Consider the following 25,074-nt stretch of genomic DNA (forward strand, 5'->3'; position numbering starts at 1 on the left):
CGGCGAGCATCTGTTGCTTGCTGTTCTGTAATGTGATTAGGGGCGAGTTGGCGAGCTTCCTTAGCGTAGTTGGTGAATTCTGCGTCAACGGTAAGCAGCTGGTCGTCAGCCGCACATGGCAGCATAGCGTCGAGCATGGTCTGTACATCGCGTCCGTATACTAGGCAAAACGGAGTGAATCGAGTTGTTTCTTGGACGGCCGTGTTATATGCAAATGTGACATAAGGCAATATGTCTTCCCATGTTTTATCCCGCACATATACGTACATGGCGAGCATGTCCGCTATTGTTTTGTTTAGTCGCTCGGTAAGGCATTCAGACTGAGGATGGTAGCCAGTAGTCTTTCGGTGATGTGTCTGGCTTAGTTGGAAAACGTCTTCAAGAAGACGCACTGTAAATGCCTTGCCACGATCATTTATGCCGTATAAAGGGGCGCCATGGCGGAGGACAATCGGCGTCATGAAAAATTATGCCACTTAGGAGGATGTTGCACGTGGCACCGCCATAGTTTCCGCGTAACGTGTCAGATAATCTGTAGCCACGATAATCCACTTATTACCAGCGGACGATAGATGAAAAGGGCCGAGAAAGTTCATATTAATTTGGTCGAATGGCACTAGCGGTGGGAGAATAGGCTGCAGGAAACCCGCTGTCTTCAATGGAGGTGTCTTTCGTCGCTGGCACTCGCGGCAACCTCTAACATACCGACGAAAGGTGGCGGCAAGTTTGGGCTAGTAGTACGCCTGGAGCACTCTGATAAGAGTGCGTGCACAGACCAAGTGTACAGCGTTGGGTTCATCATGGCAAGCATGAAGGATTTCATTGCGGAGATCTGCAGGGATGATCAGAAGATAGGCTCGGTCACTGTTGCCGGCGGTGCGATTTTCTTGTAGAGGATTCCGTCGCGCGTACAGGATGACGAGTTCTTAGCAAACAGTCGAGATGCTGTAAAATCAAAACCCTCCAGATGATCGATCCCAGTTTTGAAGTCTCGGCAACGTTGAGGCAGTTTTGAGGCCCGGCAACTGGATCAGCCAGTTCCCAGGCCTTTAAATCAGAGAAACTGATAATTCCAGGAAAATGGGCGTCTTCATCCGTACTGTCATGGGCCAACTCCACGGGTGACCGAGACAGTCGTCAGCATCTTCATGTTTACGTCCAGATTTATAAACGATAGAGTAATCAAATTTCTCCATACGAAAACTCCACCGTGCAAGATGTCCTGATAAGTATCGGAGACTAGCCGGCCAACACAAAACATGATGGTCTGTCACAACTTTAAATTTACGGCCGTAGAGGTAAGGTCGAAATTTCATTGTGGCCCAAACGACGGCGAGACACGTTTTTTCGGACGTTGAATAGTTTGATTCTGCTCGAGAAAGCGTGCGGCTAGCATAAGCGATCTTTTTTTCCTCGCCTTGCTGGTGCTGGACCAGAACAGCACTCAGACCGACGTTGCTGGCATCGGTGTCAATTTCGGTGGCAGCGTCCTCATCGAAGTGTGCAAGAACGGGAGGGTTGTGCAGCCGTTGGCGCAGCTCGGTGAATGCCTCCTGCTGCTCGGAAGACCAGAAATACGAGACGTCACCACGTGCCAGGCGCGTCAAGGGTTCTGCAAGCTTGGCAAAATCAGCAATAAAGCGGTAATAGTACGCGCACAGGCCCGAGAAACGTCGGACTGCTTTCTTCGTCGTAGGAATGGGGAAGTTGGATACAGCGGCTATTTTGTCAGAATCAGTCCGGACACCATCAGCGCTAACCACATGACCTAGAAATTTCGGCTGCTGATATCCAAATTGACATTTTTTCGGTTTGAGTGTCGAACGGCAGAGCGAAGAGCGTCCAATACCGTTCGCAGCCGTTAAGGATTTTGGTCAAACGTTTCTGAAAACACGATGACGTCGTCTACATAAACCAAACAGGTTTGCCATTTAAGACCAGCAAGTATGGTGTCCATCATTCCCTGGAACATCGCTGGCGCTGAACACAGAGCAAAAGGCAATACTTTAAATTCATATAAGCCATCGGGTGTCGCAAAGGCAGTCTTTTCCGGATCGCGCTCATCAACTTCTATCTGCCAATAACCACTTTTTAAATCGATGGAGGACAAGAACTTGGCGTTGCAAAGTCGGTCGAGCGAATCGTCCATACGGGGCAATGGATATACATCTTTTTTTGTGATGTCATTCAGTTTCCTGTAATCAACGCAAAAACGCAGTGTGCCATCCTTTTTTTTTAACCAACACGACTGGCGACGACCACAGCTTTTAGACGGCTGAATAACATCATCATTAAGCATTTCCTGGACTTGTGACCGAATCGCCTCACGTTCTTTGCCGACATACGGTACGGCTGCTGTCGAATAGGTCGGGCATCGTCAGACATTAAGATGCGATGCTTAGTGATAGAAGTTTACTGGACTTTCGATGATGAGGCAAAGCACGGGGCGTACCCCTGCAGTAAGGCACGCAGGTCGCGCCATTGACAGGCAGAAAGGTCACTGCCAACGCCGATGTGGTTTAGAACACTACGAGTATCAATAATGTCCGACGCAAAGCATTCGGAAACTTCGTTTAACAATTCGGCGAAAGCGATGGCAGTAGAGCAATAGAGGGGACGAGATTCATTCGTGAAGTTCGTGACGAGAAGCTCAGAGCGACCATTGCTGAGAATAATTAAGCTTCGAGCTGCCCAGATGCCATGAGAAAATAAAAGCGAACGGTTACCTTCAGCAATTATCGGCCCGTCGCGTAGCCCGTCGCACACAACACTCACAAATACGCTGGAGCGGGGAGGCACTGAAATACACTCGGCTGAAACTCGTAGGGCGCACGTACGTTGGCCGTCGGTGGGGCTGGCAGCCGCTTTCTCCGTTGCGAACGAGACCGTTCGCTGTCGGAGATCGATGATGGCGCCATATTCCCGCAGGAAATCCACACCGAGAATCAAATCACGAGAAAATTCCCGGAGAACGACGCAGCTGACAACAAACGTTGACGTACGAATCTGGATTCTAGCCGTGCACTGTCCAATAGGAGTAATTACATGCCTCCCAGCCATGCGTATCTGAGTGCTACACCATGGTGTCATAACCTTTCTAAGATACGTTGCCAGTTTCCCATTCATATTGTCCATGTACTATTTCTTAGCGCTATTCGATACGGGGAAAGGGGAATAAAGCTCACTTCTTTTTTGAAGCGAAAAGCTTTACTACGCTGGTTAACACCGCGCTTCGCGTGAGCCGGCGTATGTCGGAGCACGAATGACGTCACGCACGGCGCAAGTGGCCGCCACCGACTCCGTCACAAGTAGAAAAAGGTGCAGTATCTGTCACACTTGCTATGTGGGCATCTGAACCGCACCGTAAGAGAAGGGAGGAAGGTGGGAGTGAAAGTCGAAATAGAGAAAGGGAAGTCGTAGTGGAGGGCTGCGTTGTAATTTCGACCACCTGGGGATCTTTAACGTGCGCTGACATCGTACAGCACACGTTAAAGATCTCCAGGTGGTCAAAATTACTCCGTAGCCCTCCACTAGACTCCCCTTTCTCTGTTTCCACTTTCACTCCCAACCATCCACAGCTTTAGGCACGAAAGCATAGCGCCGTGCTAGCCGTAAACATGACTGAAATAAGAGTCGACAGGAAGCGTCTTTAATATGCCGCCGATACATACTACTGATACAGAGGCGCTACCACGGGAGTTGGCTGAAAAGGAGCGAAGAAAGTAAAGGCTGAAAGCTCAACGAGCGCCCGAGACACCCGAACAACTAGAAGAACGTCTCGCTAAACGACGCAGCAAATCCGAGTGCTAAACGCCTAAAGCATAACCATAAGCTAAACCGTAAGCATATCCATAAGTTAAACCATAAGCATATCCAGAAGTTAAACCTTAAGCATATCCATAGCCTAAATCATAAAGCATAACCGTAAGCTAAACCGTAAGCATCACCCAAGCTTTTCGCTTCGAGATGTCGAGGTTCAAGTTTAGCTAAGCCCCAGCTAATCTTTTTTTTCAGCAACATCGACTCTGATTCTCTTACACAAAAAAACACATAGAAAATGTTGTTGGTCCCCAGACCAGGACGACTTTTCCTTTAACTACGAAGTTTCTCAGAAACGTGTATAGCTTTCGTTTGTAGCCGTTTGGCTGCGCTTGGGTGAATGTCAGTGAGTATTATAATCCCTCATTAGAAAATGCTGCAACGTAATGCCATCACTCTCATAATATTTTGAGCAAGCCTTCTATTTTCTTGCGCTTAGGTTGGTGGCAACATGATGTTTCCATGATAAGAGATCATTGATCTCATTCACAATCGTGTTTCACCGCGTATGATCTGAAAAAAAAAAGAACAGGAAAAGGCCCCACTTAAAAATGTGGCAGACTGAGGATGAATAGTCTTTCAGGTGGTGTGATGCCAACTAGGTACTGTATGCTGTAGGTGAGTGGAGAAAATATGAAGTTGTGATGGATACTGAACGTTTAAAGAGACGAGACTTCAGGTTGACATAAGCAGGACGGGAGCAACGTAAAAAGGTACTGACTACATGAAGTCGACCCAGGCACTGGTTTGCTGCTGGGTGGACTTGTTGCGGAGCTTACAAAAAAGGCTACGAGTTATGCACCTATTTGTTATGTCTCTTAATAATGCATTTGCTGTGTAGCCCATCGCTCGGCAGTTTTGCGCTGCGCTGAAGGTACTAGGAGCCACATCTTGCACGGATGAAAAATGTTAACAATTTTTCTGGCTAGACGTCTATCCTGTCGTGATAACCGCACTTGTGCTCCGAAATTCTTATCCCCGTCGATGTTGTTCATTTTAATTTCGTATCATGCCTGACGCGCGCCGTGAACGGAATGCCCGCATAGAATTTGCCCGCAGTTGCCTTCCAGCTTATGTCTAGGGTAATAGCCATAAATGCCGTATCGCTGGGTAGTTTATGTTGATAATACCTGCACGGGACTATTTGTAGGTATCAATTAATCACTGTTAATTAGTTAATTGAACATTGCGCTATATTTTTAAATTATACATCGTCGGATACCTTATTTCAACTATATTTGCACTGAAAGAATTGCAGATCTTAAATTTTTATCGGTAATTAGTTCATTGTGAATAAAGATTTAAATTTGCACCACAGGAATCTCAAGCTGGAATGGCTGTTCGGGCTGCATGAAGAAAGTTTCGTCCCTGGCGGACCAGGCGCCGGAAAAAGACGAAAAATAGAAACGAAAAATAAAACCAATATGAAAAAAAAACATAACAAAATTAAAATAAACAAATGTCAACAATGTCATTCATTCATCGCAAAAAAAAAAAAAAAAATCACCGTGTGCTTGATTCTGCGTAAACATGGGACGGGCGCCGCTTCAGGGCTGCTTGAAGAGATATACGGGACACCAGCAATAAATACCGCAGTCACTTATTCCCACGAGGAAACAGTAATGGAGAGGTTTGACACGGCTAAGCTTGTATAAGACGAAAAACCACTAGTTTGCAGTAGTTTTTCTTGGTGGATGATGATGTCGCTCTCTTCGCTACCGCTGCTGTTCAAGCCACTTGGCGCGGCGTTTCTAACGTTCCAACAGCTGCCGCGAAACACCACGGTCTCCCCCCTTTAGAAGGGAACTGAATTCACCCGGTTAATTATGCGAGTATAAAGGTTTAAACCGCGTGTACGTGTACATCACTGCTGATGTCCCACGCATATTAATTATAAGCACACACTTTGACGTGTAACTGTAACACAGGTGACACCTGCGAAACAATGGACCAATCACAACCAGCGCCCTGCCATGTAACCTTGCAAATGCCGCCTGGCACAAGCACACTCGTGAGGTGAGCCATTATATATACTGCCGAATTTGCCAGGAGCGACACAGATATAAAGCCCCGCATCAACAACGCCACAACGATGCGCCTGCGTGGCCAAGATAGGACAGCACGTATCCAAGGGTCCTGGAAGGCTGCTTTTCGGTCTCACCCTCCAGTCTCAATGGCGAAATCCGGGTTGGCGACGCCTACCGATTCGACCATGATACGTGGTGTCGGGCCGACACAGAAAGTGCCGAACAAACAACGCTTTGTTATGTCACCTAAAAACTAGTCCTTTTCTGCAGAATCCCCAAAGGTGAAAGGTGGAGTGTTCAAATATATATTCTGTTTTGTAACATATCACGTCAAGTAGTGCTTTCGAACAGAAAACATTTACTCGGAGACGAAAACCGTTAGTCGTGTTTACACGAAATTTTTTTTCATCTCCAAGGCAACATTTTTAGCGCGAAAGCGCTGGTTGAACTGGTAAACCTGTGCGCAAGCGGGTAGTTAAGCCCAAAGTGGAAAGTCAAACCGAAGGTCATTTTTACAATGGTGAAACATGTCCATACGAGTGACCTTGTGCGGGCAAGGGGGTATACTAAGCTGTACATCCTGTCTTTAAGAGTACCGCGCGACCGTCGATTGCCAGGCACTGTTGCGCCGGAAGACGCAGATGACAAGCGAAGCGAGGGCAAGGGCATGCCCACAATTCCTGCTGCTGCAGTGAGCCTTGCCTGCTAGGCTGTTCTGGATAGTACGAAGCAACCCCTGCCACAATCGGCGGGTAGGCATCATCGCCCGAAGAAACTGTCACTGCTTGTTTTCATCCTGCTTATGTGCATATGTTGCAAAAAATACCTTGAAAGTATGCACATTTGCAGTAAAAATCCTAAGCCAAATAATTCTTTTCAATATTTACATTGGCCAAATTATTGTCGAGAACGTTAAATATGGTCACCTTGAATAATTATAAAAAAAAAAAAACTGCTCGCGACAGTATACCCGCAGATGGAACCAGGGACAAGTAATATTTGGAACGTGTCAAATTAGCACCAATCGAAGCCGCAAGCATACAGTAGTTAGAACGAGCGCTTGCAGAACACAAGCATGAAAGTTGATTCAAGGGGTTGCGTCCGACGGCGCAAAACAGCCAAGCAGACGACACTCGCTCAAGCAGCATGATTACGCCGCCTTGCTCGTTCCCTCTCCCAATTTCCGCTCTGTTTCGACTCGGGGTCGCTGCACCGGACAGTCGACGATCGCGTGGTACTGTTAAAGAACTGACAGGCTGAGGCTGTACATGGTTTCGTCATGGGTATACTGTGGATATTCCTAGTTTCGTAAAGGACACCCTCAAGCTAAGGCGAGCATCATATTCGTAATCGGATTCCAACATGGGAAGTAAAGCTTTAGAACTCAAATAGGAAGGGCTCTCCGGCGCCCTGCTATATTGAAAGCAGTTGACGTCCATTCGCAGTTTTATTTATTTATTTATTATTTGCAATACTACTAGCCTCTAGTTGAGACCATGGCAGCTGGGCATTACATTTATAATATCCAAAAAATGATGAGGTTTGTGCAGATTAAGCGGCCACTGCCCCTTTGCATTTCCACAAAGAATGCGTACCGTGTGCGATCGAGTCCTTTTAGTTTATTTTGTTTGGAATACGAGTCAGGTGGTGTAATTTAAGGTTATGCTGGTACAGGATTTCGGGGCGAATGAAGAATTTTTTGCAGCCGGTGGGCCGCATCACAAAGCTCCACGAGCTTCTTGCGACCCGTGGGCCGCGTGTTTGAGATCCCTATAGCATAGCATCAAGTCACATGCCATTGGAGAGCTTATATCGAAATAGGATTGCACAGCACGAATAGAAAATCTTAGACAACAAGTATTAATTAGTTAACTACGATTAATAACAAAAGTTTAGGCTGCAACGTCGTCCTGTATCGTTGAAAATGTCTCGACGAGTAGACTTCAGAATCAAAAGCAAAACCAAGTACAAACCATTAAAATCCGAGCGTTGACAACGTTAGCGCTCGTTTCGCTTGGATAAAAATCCACGGAACAGGAGCTATAAAAGAACACTAAATGGTCGCGCATTCAGAGCAAGTAAAGATATTTAAGTGCCACGTAGGTTTCGTTTTTATATTCGCAATTTATATTTGCGTGTTCTGTTATATGGTCTTCGCTTCCTTCTAAACTATTACCTTTATACTTTAACTGCGCTGAAGGCAGTGTTTGCTAAGAGTTTTGTTATCAATACTTTGTCTTGTATATTTCCTGAGGTTAGCTCCGGCAACCTGACTGCTTTCATGGCCCCATTTTAATTTGATGTGCAGCATAATGTACATTCAGAATAGTCATTATCTTCATTAATATAGGGCGATAATGAAATAAATGCAATTATTATCAAATCGAGTGCCAAGACGAGTGTGAATCGCTATTGGGCGCGAGTATGGATGGAACGGGCGCATAAATGTCGATTTCTTTCTGTGCATCAGTGTACTGCGTCTCTATAATCCTGTTGCTTTACAAAACCAGATTTGCGTAGGGACCTCCGTAAAGCCGCGATAGCCTTTACGACCATTGGCAAGGCGTCTCTGTAAGTCTGCTGCTAACGAAGGCACGTAGGGCTGGTCCTGGTATGTACGCGACCGTGTCAGGGAATAGGGCGCATGATGGCGCCAACACGACACATCCTGAAGGCACTGCCTTGTTCTGACTCCGATCGAAGTGTTCCGCACTTAGAGGGAAGCTGGAGGCTAACGAATCTTACGGTCAGTTTGATGAGTGGCCGCTGCTGTGGAGTTTGGCACCTGCTTATTTGGGTCGATGCGCCGTCTTATGAAACACGGGGTACAACACTGCGGCAGCTACTAAGACCGCCGACACCTGAATCAAGGCATGTTGGAGGTACGTGTTTCTGTCGTTGCTAGTGTTCCGGCCGCAGCCATCTTTTTTCGATGCGGTAAATTAAGTCCGCAGAAAGCTTTTCTTACCATGTGCACGGCGACTGCTTTATGGCCTGACGGAGATGGCAGAAATCTGCATTCTTGAAAAAGACGAAAGCAAAAGTCACCATTCCTAAGGAATCCAATTGTGAATGGAGCCACACCTTTAGATTTTATGAAACAAAAGCACGCACAGACGCACACGCACACGCACACACGCACACATGCGCACACACACACACACACACACATATATATATATATATATATATATATATATATATATATATATATATATATATATATATATATATATATATATATATATATATATATATGAAGGGGAAATGAGGGTGCTCGTTATAATACATGAAGGAATAAAGCCAACAGTCGGCGAGGCCAAGGAAAGCATTGGGGATTGTACTTTGTCTTTTTTTTTACTTCGATAATCACATAAATTAGTAATGTAATCCGTTCATGGGAAAGATAATTAAACGCAAAGTAGAAGAAACAACGTGCCGATTGTGGGAACCGAACCCACGACCTCCGAATATCGCGTCCGGTGCTCTTCCAACTGAGCTACATCGGCCGCTGTCCCCCCTGCTACTTTCTTGGGTATTAATGTTGTCTGTATACGAACCTTGAGAGTGTTCACCAGCGCCACCCTCAACCAAAGCGGCGGACGTGGAACGTCCCGTGTTACCGCCAGCGTCACGTAGAACGTGATCAAGAGTGAGGGCGAAAGCTGTGCTCGAACCTTCTTACACTACCTATGGCTTCAAGACGGCCAGAACCGAGACCCCCGTAAGCTACAAGCAGATCAATTAAGGGGAAATGAGGGTTTTTGTTATAATACATGAAGGAAAGAAGCCGACAGTCGGCGAGGTCAAGGAAAGCATTGGGGATTGTACTTTGTCTCTTTCTTTTTCTTTTTTTATCTTTTTTTATTTTTACTTCGATAATGACATAAACTAGTAATGTAATCTGTTCATGGGAAAGATAATTAAACGCAAAGTAGAAGACAAAACAACGTGCCGATGGTGGGAACCGAACCCACGACCTCCGAATATCGCGTCCGGTGCTCCATAAACAGATTACATTGCTAATTTATGTGATTATCGAAGTAAAATTAAAAAAATAAAAGACAATGTACAATCCCCAATGCTTTCCTTGGCCTCGCCGCCTCGCCAAATGTTGGCTTCTTTACTTCACATTTATATATATATATATATATATATATATATATATATATATATATATATATATATATATATATACAGGCTGTCTCAGGGAAGGCTTTAAACCGTAATTAAAAACTGTAGCTTCAAAGCAGACCCAAAATATTTGCAAGAATACACTCTCTGCCCAAGCGGACATAACATGCTTCAAGATACCGCTAATTATTTTTGAAATTAACCAAATTCAATAGCTAACATCCAAATTATTTTAGTTGGGTTGTTAGTACCAATGGGCAGTTTGATGCCATGAACCAGATCATGCCATATCAGTTTTTGAAGCGAAGAAAACTCACTTTCTAGAGCTGCGCGGCTCGATAAAATTCGACGCTTTTTTCCGCACGCAACCGAAACTGAACACACGTGGACCGCGGGAAGTATGGCGTAAGCGCAGCGCCTGCTGGTGACGTGCGGCCATGAATGTAACGCCCAATTTGAAACGCGTTTGCTAATTTCCCTAACGGGGGAGCCTCGGCGCTCTGTGTCGACCTCGGCCGGTGTTATCGTGTGCTCCTTTGTTCAAAGTAAGGAAAATGATTGTCATCGTCATCTGTAAAACGTCGCTTTGTAAACACTGATAAGCTCTGACCTGGTTGTCTGCCTTCCGGTTACCTTCAAAAGGAACGTTTTTGTTATCTGGTCAAACTGGTCGCTAGCATTGCGAAAGAAATAACGCCATGCCTCTGTGACAGTGTGCATATCGCTCTTTAACACTAAACGGTGCCCGTATATTGATATGCATCGCATTATTAGGGCGAAAGCCTTTTATAGCTCATACTGTCGTTCCTTCGCATAAGATGTCACACTTTTGCACCTATTCCAAATATTAGCACGCGCAGCCTTAATGATACCTAACAATAAAGAAAATACGCAGCATATGTCACACTTGTTCTGTGGACACCTGAACTGTGCCCTAGAGAGAGGGAGAAAGGTGCGAGTGAATGTAGGAAGAGAGAAAGAGCCGTATGAACAAATGTGACAGACACTGTGCTTTTCCTTTCCTATACACCAGCACACAATATCAGCGTGGGACTGCTGCTTTGCGGTTCAGGTGTCCACAGAAAACAGCTATTGCTAGGCAACGGCACAAGGAGCTGTGCAACCCCGGCACGTCCACCGCCACAGCGAAAATGCGTCTTCGAGGTCAATGTAGCTCTCGCTACAGAATAATTGGTTCACAGGAAAGGAAAGGCGCAGTATCTGTCACACTCGTCCTGTGGACACCTGTACCGCGTCGTTGAGGGAGAGAGGAAGGTGGGAGTGAAAGAGGATTGATCTGTGCACGAGATGTGTCATATTTCATGAGATTACGCGAGAGGTGTTCTTGCCTAGCGTCCCTCCGCAATCCCAAACTTGAACGCGCACCAAGGAACGCCACGCGACAGGCGCGATGATGTAATTTACAAACACACTTGCCGGAGAAAGTGAGTCAGATAATGCGCCTTTCCTTTACTGCAAACTAATTACAATTGTATGAAGCACTGCAACGAACGCCGATTATAGGCAAACTATGAGTGGAATGTCATAGGAGAGGAAGGGTAGGCTTTCGCCATTTTCCTCTTAAGAGACATATAAGAGACCCTCTGATTTTTCAGTAGAACGTCTTTAATTATATGCGGTATTGGCTGTCTTCGTATGTTAAAAAAAGATTGCTGAAAACATTGGTATTTTCGCTCTACACTGATTTGCACAGGCTAGTTCAATAAGGTCTCTGTGTGCTAGATTACACACGTCTTATATTTTACAAACTGGTAGGCCTTGAAGGCCGATGTTAGGCATGCACTTTCTAGTTAACTTTATAACAATCATGAAATCAGGAATAAAATGAATTAGCTTTAATGGCTGAGTTTGTTGCAGCTCTACTTGCATAGACCACGAAAGCAATACAACTTGGGATGACAGGGTATTACTTTTGCATGCAATGTTTAAACTCATTGCCGTCGTTTGTGATACACGGAAGAATGCAGTCTTTAAAGAAGTTTAATGCAGAAATGAGCATCTCTCCGGAAATTTACTCAGCTGATATCATGACATGCGGCTTCAAATCCTTAAGGTTTGCTGGCGATGTCTTGAAAACTTTGTTCTTAGCATAGTCCCAGAGGGTATTCTGCGGTGGCAATCGGGTGACATCGAAGACCAGATCCCCCCCCCCCCCTCTCACCCTATCTATTGGTTGGGAAAGGTGGCTGCAAGGAAGGGCGAAAGAAAAAGTCTCTCCGGGGCTCCGTCATGTTGAATTCATTTTTTTTTTAAGAGACCACTGGTAGCTGCGAGGGAAATTCAGAGACAGTCCTTTTTAGGACGCAGACTGCGTCGTTTTTCCAACTAAGGCTGACGCCGATAATAAGGCTTTTACAAATGCCACGCGAAACATTTGCTGACCATCTTACATGGCCCTTGTGCTGACGTAGCCAATATGGGTTCCTGTCGCACCAATATGACCATTATGCAAAAGCACATTTGAATCCGTGCAAAATTGGACCTCGTCTGTCCAAAGCCTTATGTTCAGAAATTCATGGTGTTAATCCTATTTAATTAGGCACCTTTTGAAAAAATTGAGAAGTTTCAGAAATTCATTCGATGACAGTTCCTGATGAAGACACCCATGATATGGGTGGTATCTGTGTCTTGAAAGTGACCTCAGAACTGAAGGCCCGCTTGCTCTGCACACATTGCAAATTTACCTGACACTAATCCGGCCAGACAAAACGTAAGCGAGGACATAAATGCCAAATTCATCGGTTCCGCTCTCTGGTCTTTTTCTTTTCTGAACATGTGCTCATTCAGTATATTCTTAAATCGATTAAATACTGATATGAACTTGGTACGAGTCAGCACACAACGACAAGGATGTTGAGAAACATTCTGACTCAATGCCATCCCCGTGACAGTTCCGCGATGAAATAAGCGATCGCAACGTCCACCTGCTCGGCAGCGGAGTATCGGAGTTGCGCTGGCATGGTCAATCCCACAATTAACACGATGGGACGTAACGATTTTATCTCACGCAGCACTTTCACACATTCAAGTGATCTGAAACACTGTCCCTGCAATGGCCTTGTCACATGTTCGCCTAAAAGAAGTACCTCAAATGCAAACATCTCAGCTTTTTGAGAAAGAGGGGCTAACACATGCTTACAACAACCGCATGAGCAATCGCCTGATAACATACTGCTATTGCCGCGAAAGCGCCCTTTGCCACGCGGACAAGCCTTTTCTTTTTCGGACACGGCTCATCACATGCAGGGATTATAGAAAACTGGAAGCTCAATCTAATGAGTAAATGAATGCATGATGACGCCTCAAATTGCGCCCGCCGGGCAGCCGTCCCAGAAGTGGCGAATACAAAAATAAAACCGCGGCTCAGCCCATCGGGGCTCTCAGAACCAATGATATTGCGGCTGGCGATAACTATCCTTTTCTAACGCCGAGCGACTAAGCAGAGGATAACTTCGGACGCGGTCTAAGGAGTGCCGAGGCTCCCAAGCCAGGGAAATCGGCACACACGTTTCGAAATGAGCGCTGCGTTCATTACTATACATCACCAGCGAACGTTGCGATCGCACCATACTTCATGCGCTCCTCGTGCACTCGGTTTTGGTTGCCTGCGGGAAAAAACGTCGGATTTGATCGAGCTGCAGAACTGTAGAAAATGAGTGGCGTGAGGCGTGCGAAGCGCTCGCACTAGGCGCGCTCCGGCGCCTGAAATTAAAAAGCGCAAGTGAATGACTTCGGGTGTTGCTGTCCCAAATATAGAGATACACTCTCAAAAGCTATTCGTTGTTTCTCCGCTATTCAGCTTTTGTGGTCCAGAAGTTCGGCAGGCACACTTAAGACAGCTGACGGATATGATTGCGAAAACAATGTAGTTCCGCAGGTGAAATGTTTTCTATAGTGAACTTTTCGCCGCTTATAACAGTTATTATGCGGTGGTATCCGGTGTGTGTTTTTGCGTATTGGACGTACAGTTCCATGGGGCAAGGAGCGTCTGGAAGCCGTAAGCGCAGAAACCTCGGTTTGGAGGCGTACGATTGCAGGAACGTATGTCCCCGCCTCGAATTCCTCTCGGACGTCAGGCGCAAACTTCACTACCAGATGCATGCTGTCTGCAAAAAAGAGTTTTATAAGCTCTGGGGTAAAGTGTGGTGAAAAAGATGGCTACAGGAAGTGAAAGCACCATTGGAACGCAAATTACTTGAATTTGTGCCTCACAGTTTCTACAAACATGCCGGAAAAATAATACATCGTAGCCTTTGCTTAATTAAGCTGATTTATGACCGAGTTTTAGGGGCATTGTTAAGTGCTTTATAGACGCCGCCTGATTTTGCTTTAATGGCACCAGTGAGTGGTTCGCTTTAAAAAAAAAATCAGTATTTATATTGATGCTTGAGGGGTTAGAGGGGTAAAGACAGAGCAAATCACCTACCGGGTGTCCGCGGCGAGAGTGGAGAGAAGGAAAATAGAATGTACGGTGCAGCGTTGCATGTAAGACATATTTGGTGTTCGCTTGCAGTTGCCTAAGCCTTGTCTGTACATCACCTCGCCTAATAACGCGGTGAACAGTTCAGTGTCTCTTTTGAATGGACGGTTCGCACGATCCTTTACCTGTCGTTATGTCGAATGGACGAAACCGCTGCCTGTACCTAATACAACATCTGCTCATTCTTCAGTGTAAAGGGTGCACCGCCAAGAGTATTCCAAATGCCAGACCTCAGCACCACGAGGGGACTCACAACTGAATGGGTTGTTATTTCTGTTACTCAGATGCAGCGTGACCGCATTTTGATGCACTTTATGTCCGCAGCCTTTTTTTTTTACCATTTGTTATTGTTTGCTCACCTGTCTGTGGTCTTCAGCGCAGATACATGTTTGCATGGAAAAGTTGGCAGATATGAAATCTGCGAACAACTTACTGTGTCGCCTTATAAAAGATCTACTGAGGAAATAAAAATGTCTTTCTACGAACTGAAGATATCAAGCAGATATTAAATTTGTAACCAAGCGGAAAGCAGAGCATGAAACTTGCACGCGGCAACTTGCTAGATAATGACTATCACGAAAATGTTCCGGAAGCCGCAGTTTTTAAATATACATTTGTAAATGATATCTAACTTGCATTTAAAATGGGGCGACGTTATCGTGACGGCAGTTCTATACGAAAGCAGCAAGTAGTTAACTACAAGGCCTTCACGTAAACAGTATTTTTCGCCACTCGCCACACGCACCGGCTAGTCATTGGCTGCAATATGCGCGAATGGTGAGCAATGATCGCTAATGAGCGAATGAACCGGTTGCTGCTCACGGACTCTTGAAAGCTTTAGGTACGTCAAAATAAAGCAACCAACTCAAGAATATCAAATTTGATCGGGAATGGACAGTAAGAAATCTGGTTTGTAGAATGCGGACTGAGGTTTTGATTTTTGTATATAGCCTTTCTTTCTACAGGCCCACTAAAACTGGCTTTTGTACAAAGTGACCACTTCTGGCAGCATAGCGACCACGCATCTTTCTCGTGACATTTTACAGCCTGCGGTTCTTGTCGTAGAACGAACCTCTTACTTTGGAAGGGTGCTGTGCTCGAAGACTGATGGCGGTGGGTGGGCACTCTGTTCAAGGGCACGCTGTCCCAGGGTTTGCTTTTTTGAGATAAGGCTCTTCTTGAAAATCCTGTTTCATATTCCATGGTCTGAAATTTCTGTTCTCTACTGGCTGACACTTCCACACTACAGACGATATATAATTATTACATAGCATCGCCTAAATGCGCAAGTAGACATGCTAATAATAAACATGCGATGGAGACTACAGATAAAGGCATAATATTTAATTGCGGTGTTTTGGTCAAAAAGGTTTTTTATATTTTAGGGCAATAGTTATGAGGAAACTCAAAAAATACTATTTTGTATGGTGGCCTGGATATTACGGATATAAGAGATACATGAAACAGAGATGAAACAAAGTTCTTTTTTCCGTGAATGCTGTTGAATTCTCCGCTTTGATTTAACTATATCCCGAAGTACCTTGCTGGGCCAATTGGCTAATCATTGTCAGAGAAAGAACGCTAGCAGACGACGGATTAGGGTGAGGCGGACACAGGCAGAGACATAGCCCAAATGACCTACTCTCTGCTCAGTAGTCTCTCGCAAAAAGCCCCCGGCCAGAGTGGGTGCGGAGCACTACGACAAGAAATAAATATTTTTGTCTCAGTCATCAATTGTACCCATAAATTCCTTGAGGAGGCATCTGATTTTGATGCTGTCGAGCTCATGTGAATTAATTAATACCGATTTTACGTCGACCCACACCAGGAACCTTCTCCGGCAGCGGCTCCGTTCGCCTGAGAAAAGCGAGGGCATATATTTTAGGCCCACAATCTATTTGTAAATAAGTTTCAATGTCGAGGGCTTTCCGTATGCATAGAATTTGCTAGTTCAAAGTCCACTAAGGGAGTCTATAAGATAAAAGAATCATTTCAGATGCCCTCTTTACACTTGCGTCTCTCAGAAATCCACTACACGTGCGTCTTCAAAGGAGATAAAAATAAACGCTACAACGCATATTCATTTCGTTGTTACTCCTGTTCATTGCAGGTACTATGCCATCATGTACCCGCTCAGCTTCCGGTGGACGCGGCGACGGGGCCCCCACATCATCCTCGTCATCTGGCTGGTCGCTGGCATGTTATCCAGTGTGCAGCTTGTTTACGGCCGCGCAAAGGAGTTCACCTGGGCTGGGGACACTTACTACGACTGCACCGAGGACTGGGAGGTCAACGCCGGGAAGGTACGCAATCTGCACGGCGTTAATTTCCTGTGCTCGCCCATCGGGACATATATACTCCGTACACTCGAAAAGGCACACGTTAAAATAATCTTTTGAATGGGAAGTCCTGAGGAGGATCCCAGTATTCAGATATGAGAAATAACTAAACAAACAAGCAAACAAACAAGCAAGCAAAAAAAATTATTTAAAATTAACAAATAAACAAAAAGGTGAAATAATTAGAATACAGAGTAATCATGTGAGCGAGTCGATAAATAAATTAGTAATAGTGTGTGCGAAAAATACTTTTTATAATCCGAATCCTGCAATGTGAATTAACAGTGATAGTTCCCGATCAAATATAAATCGATTGTTCATGCTCATATTCTCTACTTAAGTGAAATATTGCATAAAAGTAGCACTCGCGTGAAACTAGCCCTTCAATGACTCGGCACTAACCTTCACTAAGGGATCGCTACACAATTTCAGTAAATTTACTGACCGCCAATTTATATACGTAGAGGAAAATTAGTTATTGCTATGCATGAGAAACATGAAAATGAAGGCGCCCCTTAAGACTGATGTCAGGCGACAGCTTGTTATAAGCCATGAATGGTTTTCAAGATACAGCATCAAGACAGTGATTTGTAGACTGGCGAGGGCTCAGTGGTTCTTTCTAAGTTCACTGAGCGAACATAATCCTTGCGAGCGCCGCGACACAAATGGATCACGCAGCAGCCCAGGTCTCTTCTTCTCGCGCATGCGCATCTCGGCAGATTGGTACGCAGTGTCGGTGTGGGTCCTAATTTTAGAACACTCGTCAAAAAAAAAAAAAAAAAACTACTGCAAGCGATATTCGAACCTCCTTCATATTGTACGAAGTTTTCAGAACGTGTTGGAATCAGTTTTAACTAGCGCCGTTTGACTCGCTCCGATCGTCGAATCCGAGAGTATTCGAGTATCCCCAAGCCCCTTATATATAATAGCTTGAAGTGAGTATAAAGAATACCTAAATATCACTTATTCAATTATAAGCCTATTTTTCATTCAAGAGCCTTTTCTTCCTTGGCTCTGGTACAAATCGAAACCCGAAAATATTTACACCCCACCACTCCCTTTTCATTTTTGTCACACACATCAAAGAAAAAATCACCGCTCTAAAGCTGAAGCTGCTATCTGGAATATAGGAACGACGCCAACTAATTAGAATCCCTATACGTAGAGTTCATTTTTAATTCAAGGGGGATATATCATCCGTTATTAGAATATGTACGCTTACCCCTGTTCCTTTTAGCTGTTTTAAAATATCTCCCTATATCCTGCATGAAGCGATTACAAAAAAACAAAACAAAACATGGGACATATTCATCACTGCACTGTGAATGTGACTAAAACAAAAATTTCATGGCACAAGCACTATGACAGCTATAATACACGGATTCGGGCGTGTCGTCATGGTATTATTCACAGTGGGGAAATGCAGGCTTTGGAGCTTGCTGTGTATATCATCCAAGTAGCCGAGACATTGTTGAAATATTAATCCGCCTAAAAAGTGATCAAGAGGCGAAATTATGGCGAAGAATATAGAGAGACTAAAGTGCACAGTTTAATGGATGGCTTCATTAGGTTCATTGTAATGCACATTAAAAAAGCAACCAGAAAAAAAAAATAAAACGCAGTGCAATTGCTGATGAGGTGATGAGGTGGCATTTTGAAAGGGGTGAAGCATATTCTTAGATAATGACTAATGCATCGCCACATCCAATCGTCCCTGCAGGATCAGAGCGATAGCGGGAACTCGTAGAAATTATATGTGTCAAACAGCGATATCTCGTCTATAGCGGGTTGTTATGGCTTTCTTTATTACGAGAGCTGGGACCGTTCGCCCTACCGCTTGAGCTTGAACACAGAGAAAAAAAAATAGCTGGGGTTTAGCTTATGGTTAAAACTGGAATTACGCGAAAGCAATCTGCATGATTACGCTCAGGTTAGGCTTCAAAGTAAAGACATGACTTTTGCGCTTAGTAGTTAACTCTATGGTTCCAGCTTTATTTATCCCATAGGGGAATCACTTCACGTATAGAGCACCCCTTATCTCTCGTCGTTGACCATGCTTATTCGGGTGTAGAAGACTTCTAGTGGTATGTACGTCGAATTCCGAGGCACACCGCCGTCACAACGTTCGAACGAACCTTCTGTCCTAGCAACGCGCTGTTGTCTTTCGTCTCTACCAACTACTGAGTTATCTGTCCTCTTCTTCTTCGTCTTCTTTTATTTCTTCTTTTTCTTCTTCCTTTCCTCCTTCTTATTTTTCTCCTTCTTTTTCTTATACTTCTTTTACTTCTTCTTTTTATTATTCCCCGTCTTCTTATTATTATTCGTCCTCCTTTTCCTCTTGTACTTCTTTTTCTTCTGTTGTTTCTACATCTTTTCCTCCTTCTTCTTTTTCTTTTCTGTTTGATCTTCTTCTTTCTTTCTTTTACTTCTTCTTTCCCATTTTTTTTATTCTCTTACTTCTTCTTTTACTCCTTCATCTTTTACTTCTCCTTTTTCTTCTTCTTTTTCTTCTTCGTCTTCGACTTCTTCGTCTTCCACGGTGCCACGCCGACGGCTTGAAAACCTACCGCAGTGTAGCTTTCGCTACAATACCTGCACTCATTTCGGCGAGTGGCTTGGCGCTGTTGTTATGCCCGAGTTCCACTTTCTTCTTAGGCTCACGCGGGAGGAATCATAAGTAGTGATGTTGTAACGGGACAGCAGTGCTTTTCGCCTCAAGGTAATGCTTACGTGCTGGTTCCTCTATAGACAATAATCTCCTCATATAGCATGCTTCACCACTTAGGGGGAAAATAGAATCAAAGGAACTCTCTGTTGCCAGGCCGTGCCGCTGTTCTTTACTTTTTAAACACCGCGCCAACTTTATGCTGACTCGAATTCACGGAACGGGGAATTTTCGAGAGCCACGTTCCTGTGCGCAAGAACGCTGCTCACGTGCTAAAGCCATGACCAAGCTGTTGGGCTATTTCTTTCACTGCGGTACTGTTTTATTTTGAGATATCAGTGAAGGACGATGTTTCTTCGATTTCATTTAATGTTTTTACTGCAGTAGCGTTTAGAACTCCTAAGGCAAAAAAATGTGTGGTGCTGATGGCATGACGAGGAAGTCATCATTGGTCAAGGGGGTCACGAAAAAAAAACCTGGAGCTATGGAATGAGAAGTGTGCATTAGAAAAGGTGGTGATTAAAAGGTGGCAGCCTGACTCAAACAGCGTCAGTAATGGCATTTGCAGTCGTGAATTTTGCTGAAAATAAAAGTGGGGTAACCAGTTAAGGATTGTGCCCCGACCCTTCGCTTGTGAGTCCTGCGCGCAGCCCTAGGCTAGATAGACATGTTCGTGCGGCTTGTTAAAAGCGAGGCTGTTATACATGTCGAATACTCTTTCATACAGTTGATAGCTTATGTCTCTATGTTAATGGACATATACATGTCTGGTTATAAATGAAATTACCACTATAATGTGAGAAGCAAGGTGAGCAACACTAAGGAGAGGGTTTATGAGAACGCTATGCTTGTAGTCAATTATCACGAACGTTGAGAATATAGGGTGTCTGGCGTCTCTTCTCCACACCTCCACTTCAATCAATCTCGCAGAAACGCTCTTGACGTTCTGAGAAGCAAGGCGTCTTGGATTCCACTCAAATTTCAGTCCAATACTCTCTCCAACCGTCTTATAGTGGTGGCTGGTCACAACACTACTGAAGAGCTATTGGAGAACCGCGGCCAAGCCCAATACATCCACCTCTCCCGCGCATCCACAGACACATTTTAAACTCTGTCAGGATCTGGATACCAAAGAAAGGCCCAAGAGTCCTTCCTATCCCTAGAAGCTTCCATCAGAGCCTCATCGTCAAAACACAACACGTAAGATGCATTCCCATCATCACGAAAGTCGCCGCCAAGCTAGGGCGTAAATCCTCCACCGTTTCTATGGCTCCGAGGGAGACGCCGTATGGGTGGAGGCAGCTTGCACGCGCGAAGAGGCTGTCGCGGCAATAGTCAACTGCTCTCCCTTCTCCTTACTACCATTTCACTCTCTTCAACCAACCCCCCCCCCCCCCCCCCCCCCCGTGGCTGTAGAGGAGGCTCCGATTGCCACTGCCGTCGTTATCACGGAACCCCACTATGTCCTCATACTAAACAATGAAGCTTCAAAATTTTGCTCGAGGGCGCATCCACACTCTGTCGAATAGCATACTAAACCTTCCTGATAGATCCCCGCAACAGCATGTGGAGGTTATTTGGGTGCCTCTGCACTCCGAGTATACCGGCAAAATGCCGCATAGCGTATCACCTGAGGATTCATTAGCCGGGCCCAGGCAGCCGCCACGCCGAAATTCAAAATGGAGTGCAGGCTCCCTAGATAATAGACACGCACCCATTTGGCATCATCTTAAGACGCACACTATGCCCTTCTCACAGTCATCTTCCAATGTCACCCCCTATATCCCATCTCCACCTGTGTATGTACTATGCCATGATCTCTGCGCAACAGCATGCCCTACATATTCTCGTCTTATGCCTGGAGGGCATTCCCCGGATGAGCCTTGAGCCCCTTACCAAAATGGAGGCCAGAGAGACCCTCTAGCTCTCGGCGGAGGCAGTTCAGAAGAAGATCGAAACCGGCCGGGCTGCTGACGTCATGGACCACCGGGACATAAATGTTGGGGTACAGTGGGGCCGTGCGGGGCCCCAGGGGCATGCATGCCCCAAGCTCCTCTGCTGTTCAAATATAAGTTTCGGCTCGCCCTCTCTCTATCCATAAAAACTCAAAGGCAATATTTGCTATAATTTTAAAATTGCTTTACAAATTGTAAATCAGTTTTCCCCAAAGATGAAAGTGTAAATTCATATGATGCAGGTAGTCTTCAAAGACCTACGTTTACCTCGAGTGTTCGCGCCAAGATACCGCTTATGTAAATTTATTCACCTGCCTCAAAATAATTCCACCACACAACCAGCTGCCGGTACATAGCCCTATGCACATGCATAATGTTACGTGGACAGCCCTACAGAGAAAACGTTGGCTGTGGTTTAGCTCTGGTTAACACTAGTTGAATTGCGATAGCAACGGCGGAAGCTTCTTTTGCCTGCTGCATTATTCCCCTATCGCGCCCTATCTCTGTAAGGTGCTATAATATTGGCGACACTTAAGCTCATCTTGTAAGTATATGACGTGAGAGCATAAGCTACCAGCACACATATAAAGTCACGCTTCAGCCAAGCCATATGAACGTGCCTGCGTTTCATAGGGATAACGAGAATGGAAACTGTTCTGGCCGGCTGATTCTGATATCACTCTCCCATATGAAAAGAGTGACCCGAGTTGGCATCTCCTGCCCGTGGCATAGGAGCAACGTGAATGAAATGTTATGGCCGGCTGATTCTAATGTTACCCTCTCACATGAAAGGAAAGGTCCGAGTGAGCGGTCTTGGTGAGTACACGCTCGCCCGAAATACACCGCTGACTAGCCTATCATCATCATTACTATCATTTTCACGCTAGAGAAGATCTTTTTTTTTATGATGAGGCCGGAGCTACGCCTCTTCACGTGCACGGCGTAGCTGTGGCCACCCAAGGTCTCGCTTTAGCTGTCGGAATGTTGCTTTCGCAAAAAAAAAATAATAAACAGGCAAAACATCTGGCTGGAGCAAGAGGCAGCGGCGCCGATTGCGGCGCCATCTGGCGGAGCTAGGCTGAAATAGTTGCTGGGCAATAGCTGTTCAAGGCCATTCGTGCCCACCGGCCACCGGCTTCGCGACGAGGCGAAACATGGGGCCCTATTCTCGAAATTCGCCTTTTCGGCCATGTTGTGACGTACTCGTGACATGTAAATCAGGGCGGCGCGAAAACGCGTATACACAGAAACTGATGACGAAATTTTGAAAACAATAACAAAAAGTTACACAAATAACGCCGTCGTCTGCTACTTGGCGCCGATTACAAAAATGCCAAAACTGCGATGCCGAGAAGCTTAAGGGTCGGTGCGAACCGTGTTTACGCTGCATATACGCGTCGCGCGGCAGGGCAAGGCTGAACAGATAGTGAGGTACTTACGTATACGTTGCGGCTGTGCTGTACTATTAGTTACGGTAGTTACGGTCGTTGCGACCACAGTGCATCATAGTACACACGCTGTTGGACGTCCAGCAGCAGCTAGGCCGAGCGAACGGCGGTACTCGACACAAACCCCACAAACAGTCGGTCGTCAAGTGTGAGCGATGCCCTACTTGAGATGCGTGCATGTGGTTAGCTGTGCGTAAGTTTCATCTATGGACTTAGTCGCGCAGAGAAATCGGCGAGTATCAGGATCGAACTTTGCATATTCACTTCTCAGCTAGTGGGTATAAAGAATTTGTTGACGAATACTGAGAAGGAAGCACCCAGCAGAATTTCGGGCGGCTGTTGCTACTAGAGAAGAGACACACCTGCACGACGACAACGCTGCCTTTCTCAAGGTATCACTGCCGTTGGAAACTGCCTGCGTCAGACCACCGTTTCCATCATTTTAGCAAGTCTTTTACGGCTTAAAACCTACGTGTCGGCTTCAGTGGCGTAGCGGGTGGATATCGGCCCGGTGGAGCGGCGTAGGGAAAACACGTATAGTGGAGAGCTCAGGGATTAGACCATATATCTGGCGATCGTAGCCTGCGCTGACATCGGACCACCCTTAGCGTGTTAATTCCATCTAAATGCGATCATCGTGGCTGGGATACGCACATACTGCGGGTCAACGATCCGAGCGCCTATAATCATTATTGAGCCATCGCGAAGGGGGGGGGGGGGGGCGACGTTTCACGCAGCCGCACAGGAAACGTTACAGCGAATTTCGTCACAAAACTAAGGAGATATGATTTTCTGGCAGCAATGAAAATACAATAAAAGAAGTGTAGCCAGATGCCCACTGACAGCAACAGGTTAGCTTTCACGCTGATGGCATTTAATGCGCCCTTAATTAGACATAGCACGCTGTATGCATATTTCGCCGCATGCAGAGTGTGTCACTCTGTTGTGGCAGATGTATTAATTACCTCGTTAAAATTAAAAAAAAAATGTCGGTATTATCCTCCTTCGTTTCTGAGCATGTTGCATAAAATCATTTTATAAAAGTAGCAGGACTGCTCGTCTAATGCAGGTACACATCACTCCACAATGTCACAAGTGAAACAAAATTTGTCAGGCACAACCTAGTTCCTTTGCTACTATTTACCAGTTTTGCACTTGCAATAGCATCCGGCACTTTCTTTCAGTGCAGAAAGATTCCTCATAGGAGAGAAGGGTGATGAGGTCGGCTAGAGAAATGCCTTCACTTATACTATTTGACATTTGGGAAGTGAAGGAACAGACATGAAGAGTGAATATGATATATGATGCCTAATTAAAATAAGCTAGATGCAATATGGAAACCATTTTCTTGAAGCAATTGTCATTGCAATGTAGCGTTCATGCACACAATAACCAGTGAACATGCCACACAAAGCCCGAACCTGTATCTGAGTGAAGCAAGGGAGCCGAAGGGGAACACAAGCGTGACTTTAAGGACACCGTAAGTAAGAAGTTACAGCAACAAAAAAGAAGAGCAGAAGCACGCACAGGGACAATATTAGACAAAAAGAGGCATCAACCGCAAGCCTGATGTGGTCCGCAGCACATTATTTTTAGGAAAGACAGCAACGCGAACTGGTGGTGTTCTGGGTTTTCTGTCAAAGGTTGATTAATGCCAGGTGATAATACTGGATGATTTGTATTGGCCTTGCCGTCCCCTGTGTGCTCTTCCAGCAATGTCTCATCTCCAACGTGCACCTGTCTAACATCCACTCTCTACACTCCTGACTAAAAGACACGTTCAAATGAAGCTCACCTGAATAACGGGCGTAAATATGTGAATAAAGAATGGAATTTACTTTTTCAATATTCTGATTGCACATAATTGGGAAACTAAACATGATGGCTTGTTTCAATGAGCGTATGATTTGCAGCTAGTGCGTCTTGTATGCATGCTTTTTTCCAAAAGGCTAGCTTCTGTCCTTTATTTTGGCAGAACATATACACTCTAAGAGACCTGCTACTCACGTAACACATTCCCTGTAGCTTTCAACAGCTTGTCGGTGACTAACAATTGGTGTACCATTTGCTCTCGCTATTTTTCGTCATTTTTTACATGCACCTGACATGAAGCCTTGATTATAAGAAAAACTGAAAATTACAATATAGAAAACAATACAAAAGTTTTTTACAGCACTCCACACTCT

At 45.2% G+C, this 25,074-nt stretch overlaps 1 protein-coding gene across 1 annotated transcript in view; it reads left to right on the forward strand.

Moving 5' to 3' along the window:
• Positions 1 to 25,074, forward strand: part of LOC146183603 (RYamide receptor-like) — a 379,120-nt gene that overhangs the window by 335,083 nt on the left and 18,963 nt on the right. Inside the window, exon 2 of the mRNA XM_084608382.1 lies at positions 16,592 to 16,784. Coding sequence (XP_084464508.1) covers positions 16,592 to 16,784 — 193 coding nt within the window. The remainder of the gene's footprint in view (positions 1 to 16,591; positions 16,785 to 25,074) is intronic.

Source organism: Amblyomma maculatum, chromosome 7 (assembly GCF_055883805.1).
Source record: "Amblyomma maculatum isolate TAMU_Amacu chromosome 7, ASM5588380v1, whole genome shotgun sequence".
NCBI classification, from domain to species: Eukaryota; Metazoa; Arthropoda; class Arachnida; order Ixodida; family Ixodidae; genus Amblyomma; species Amblyomma maculatum.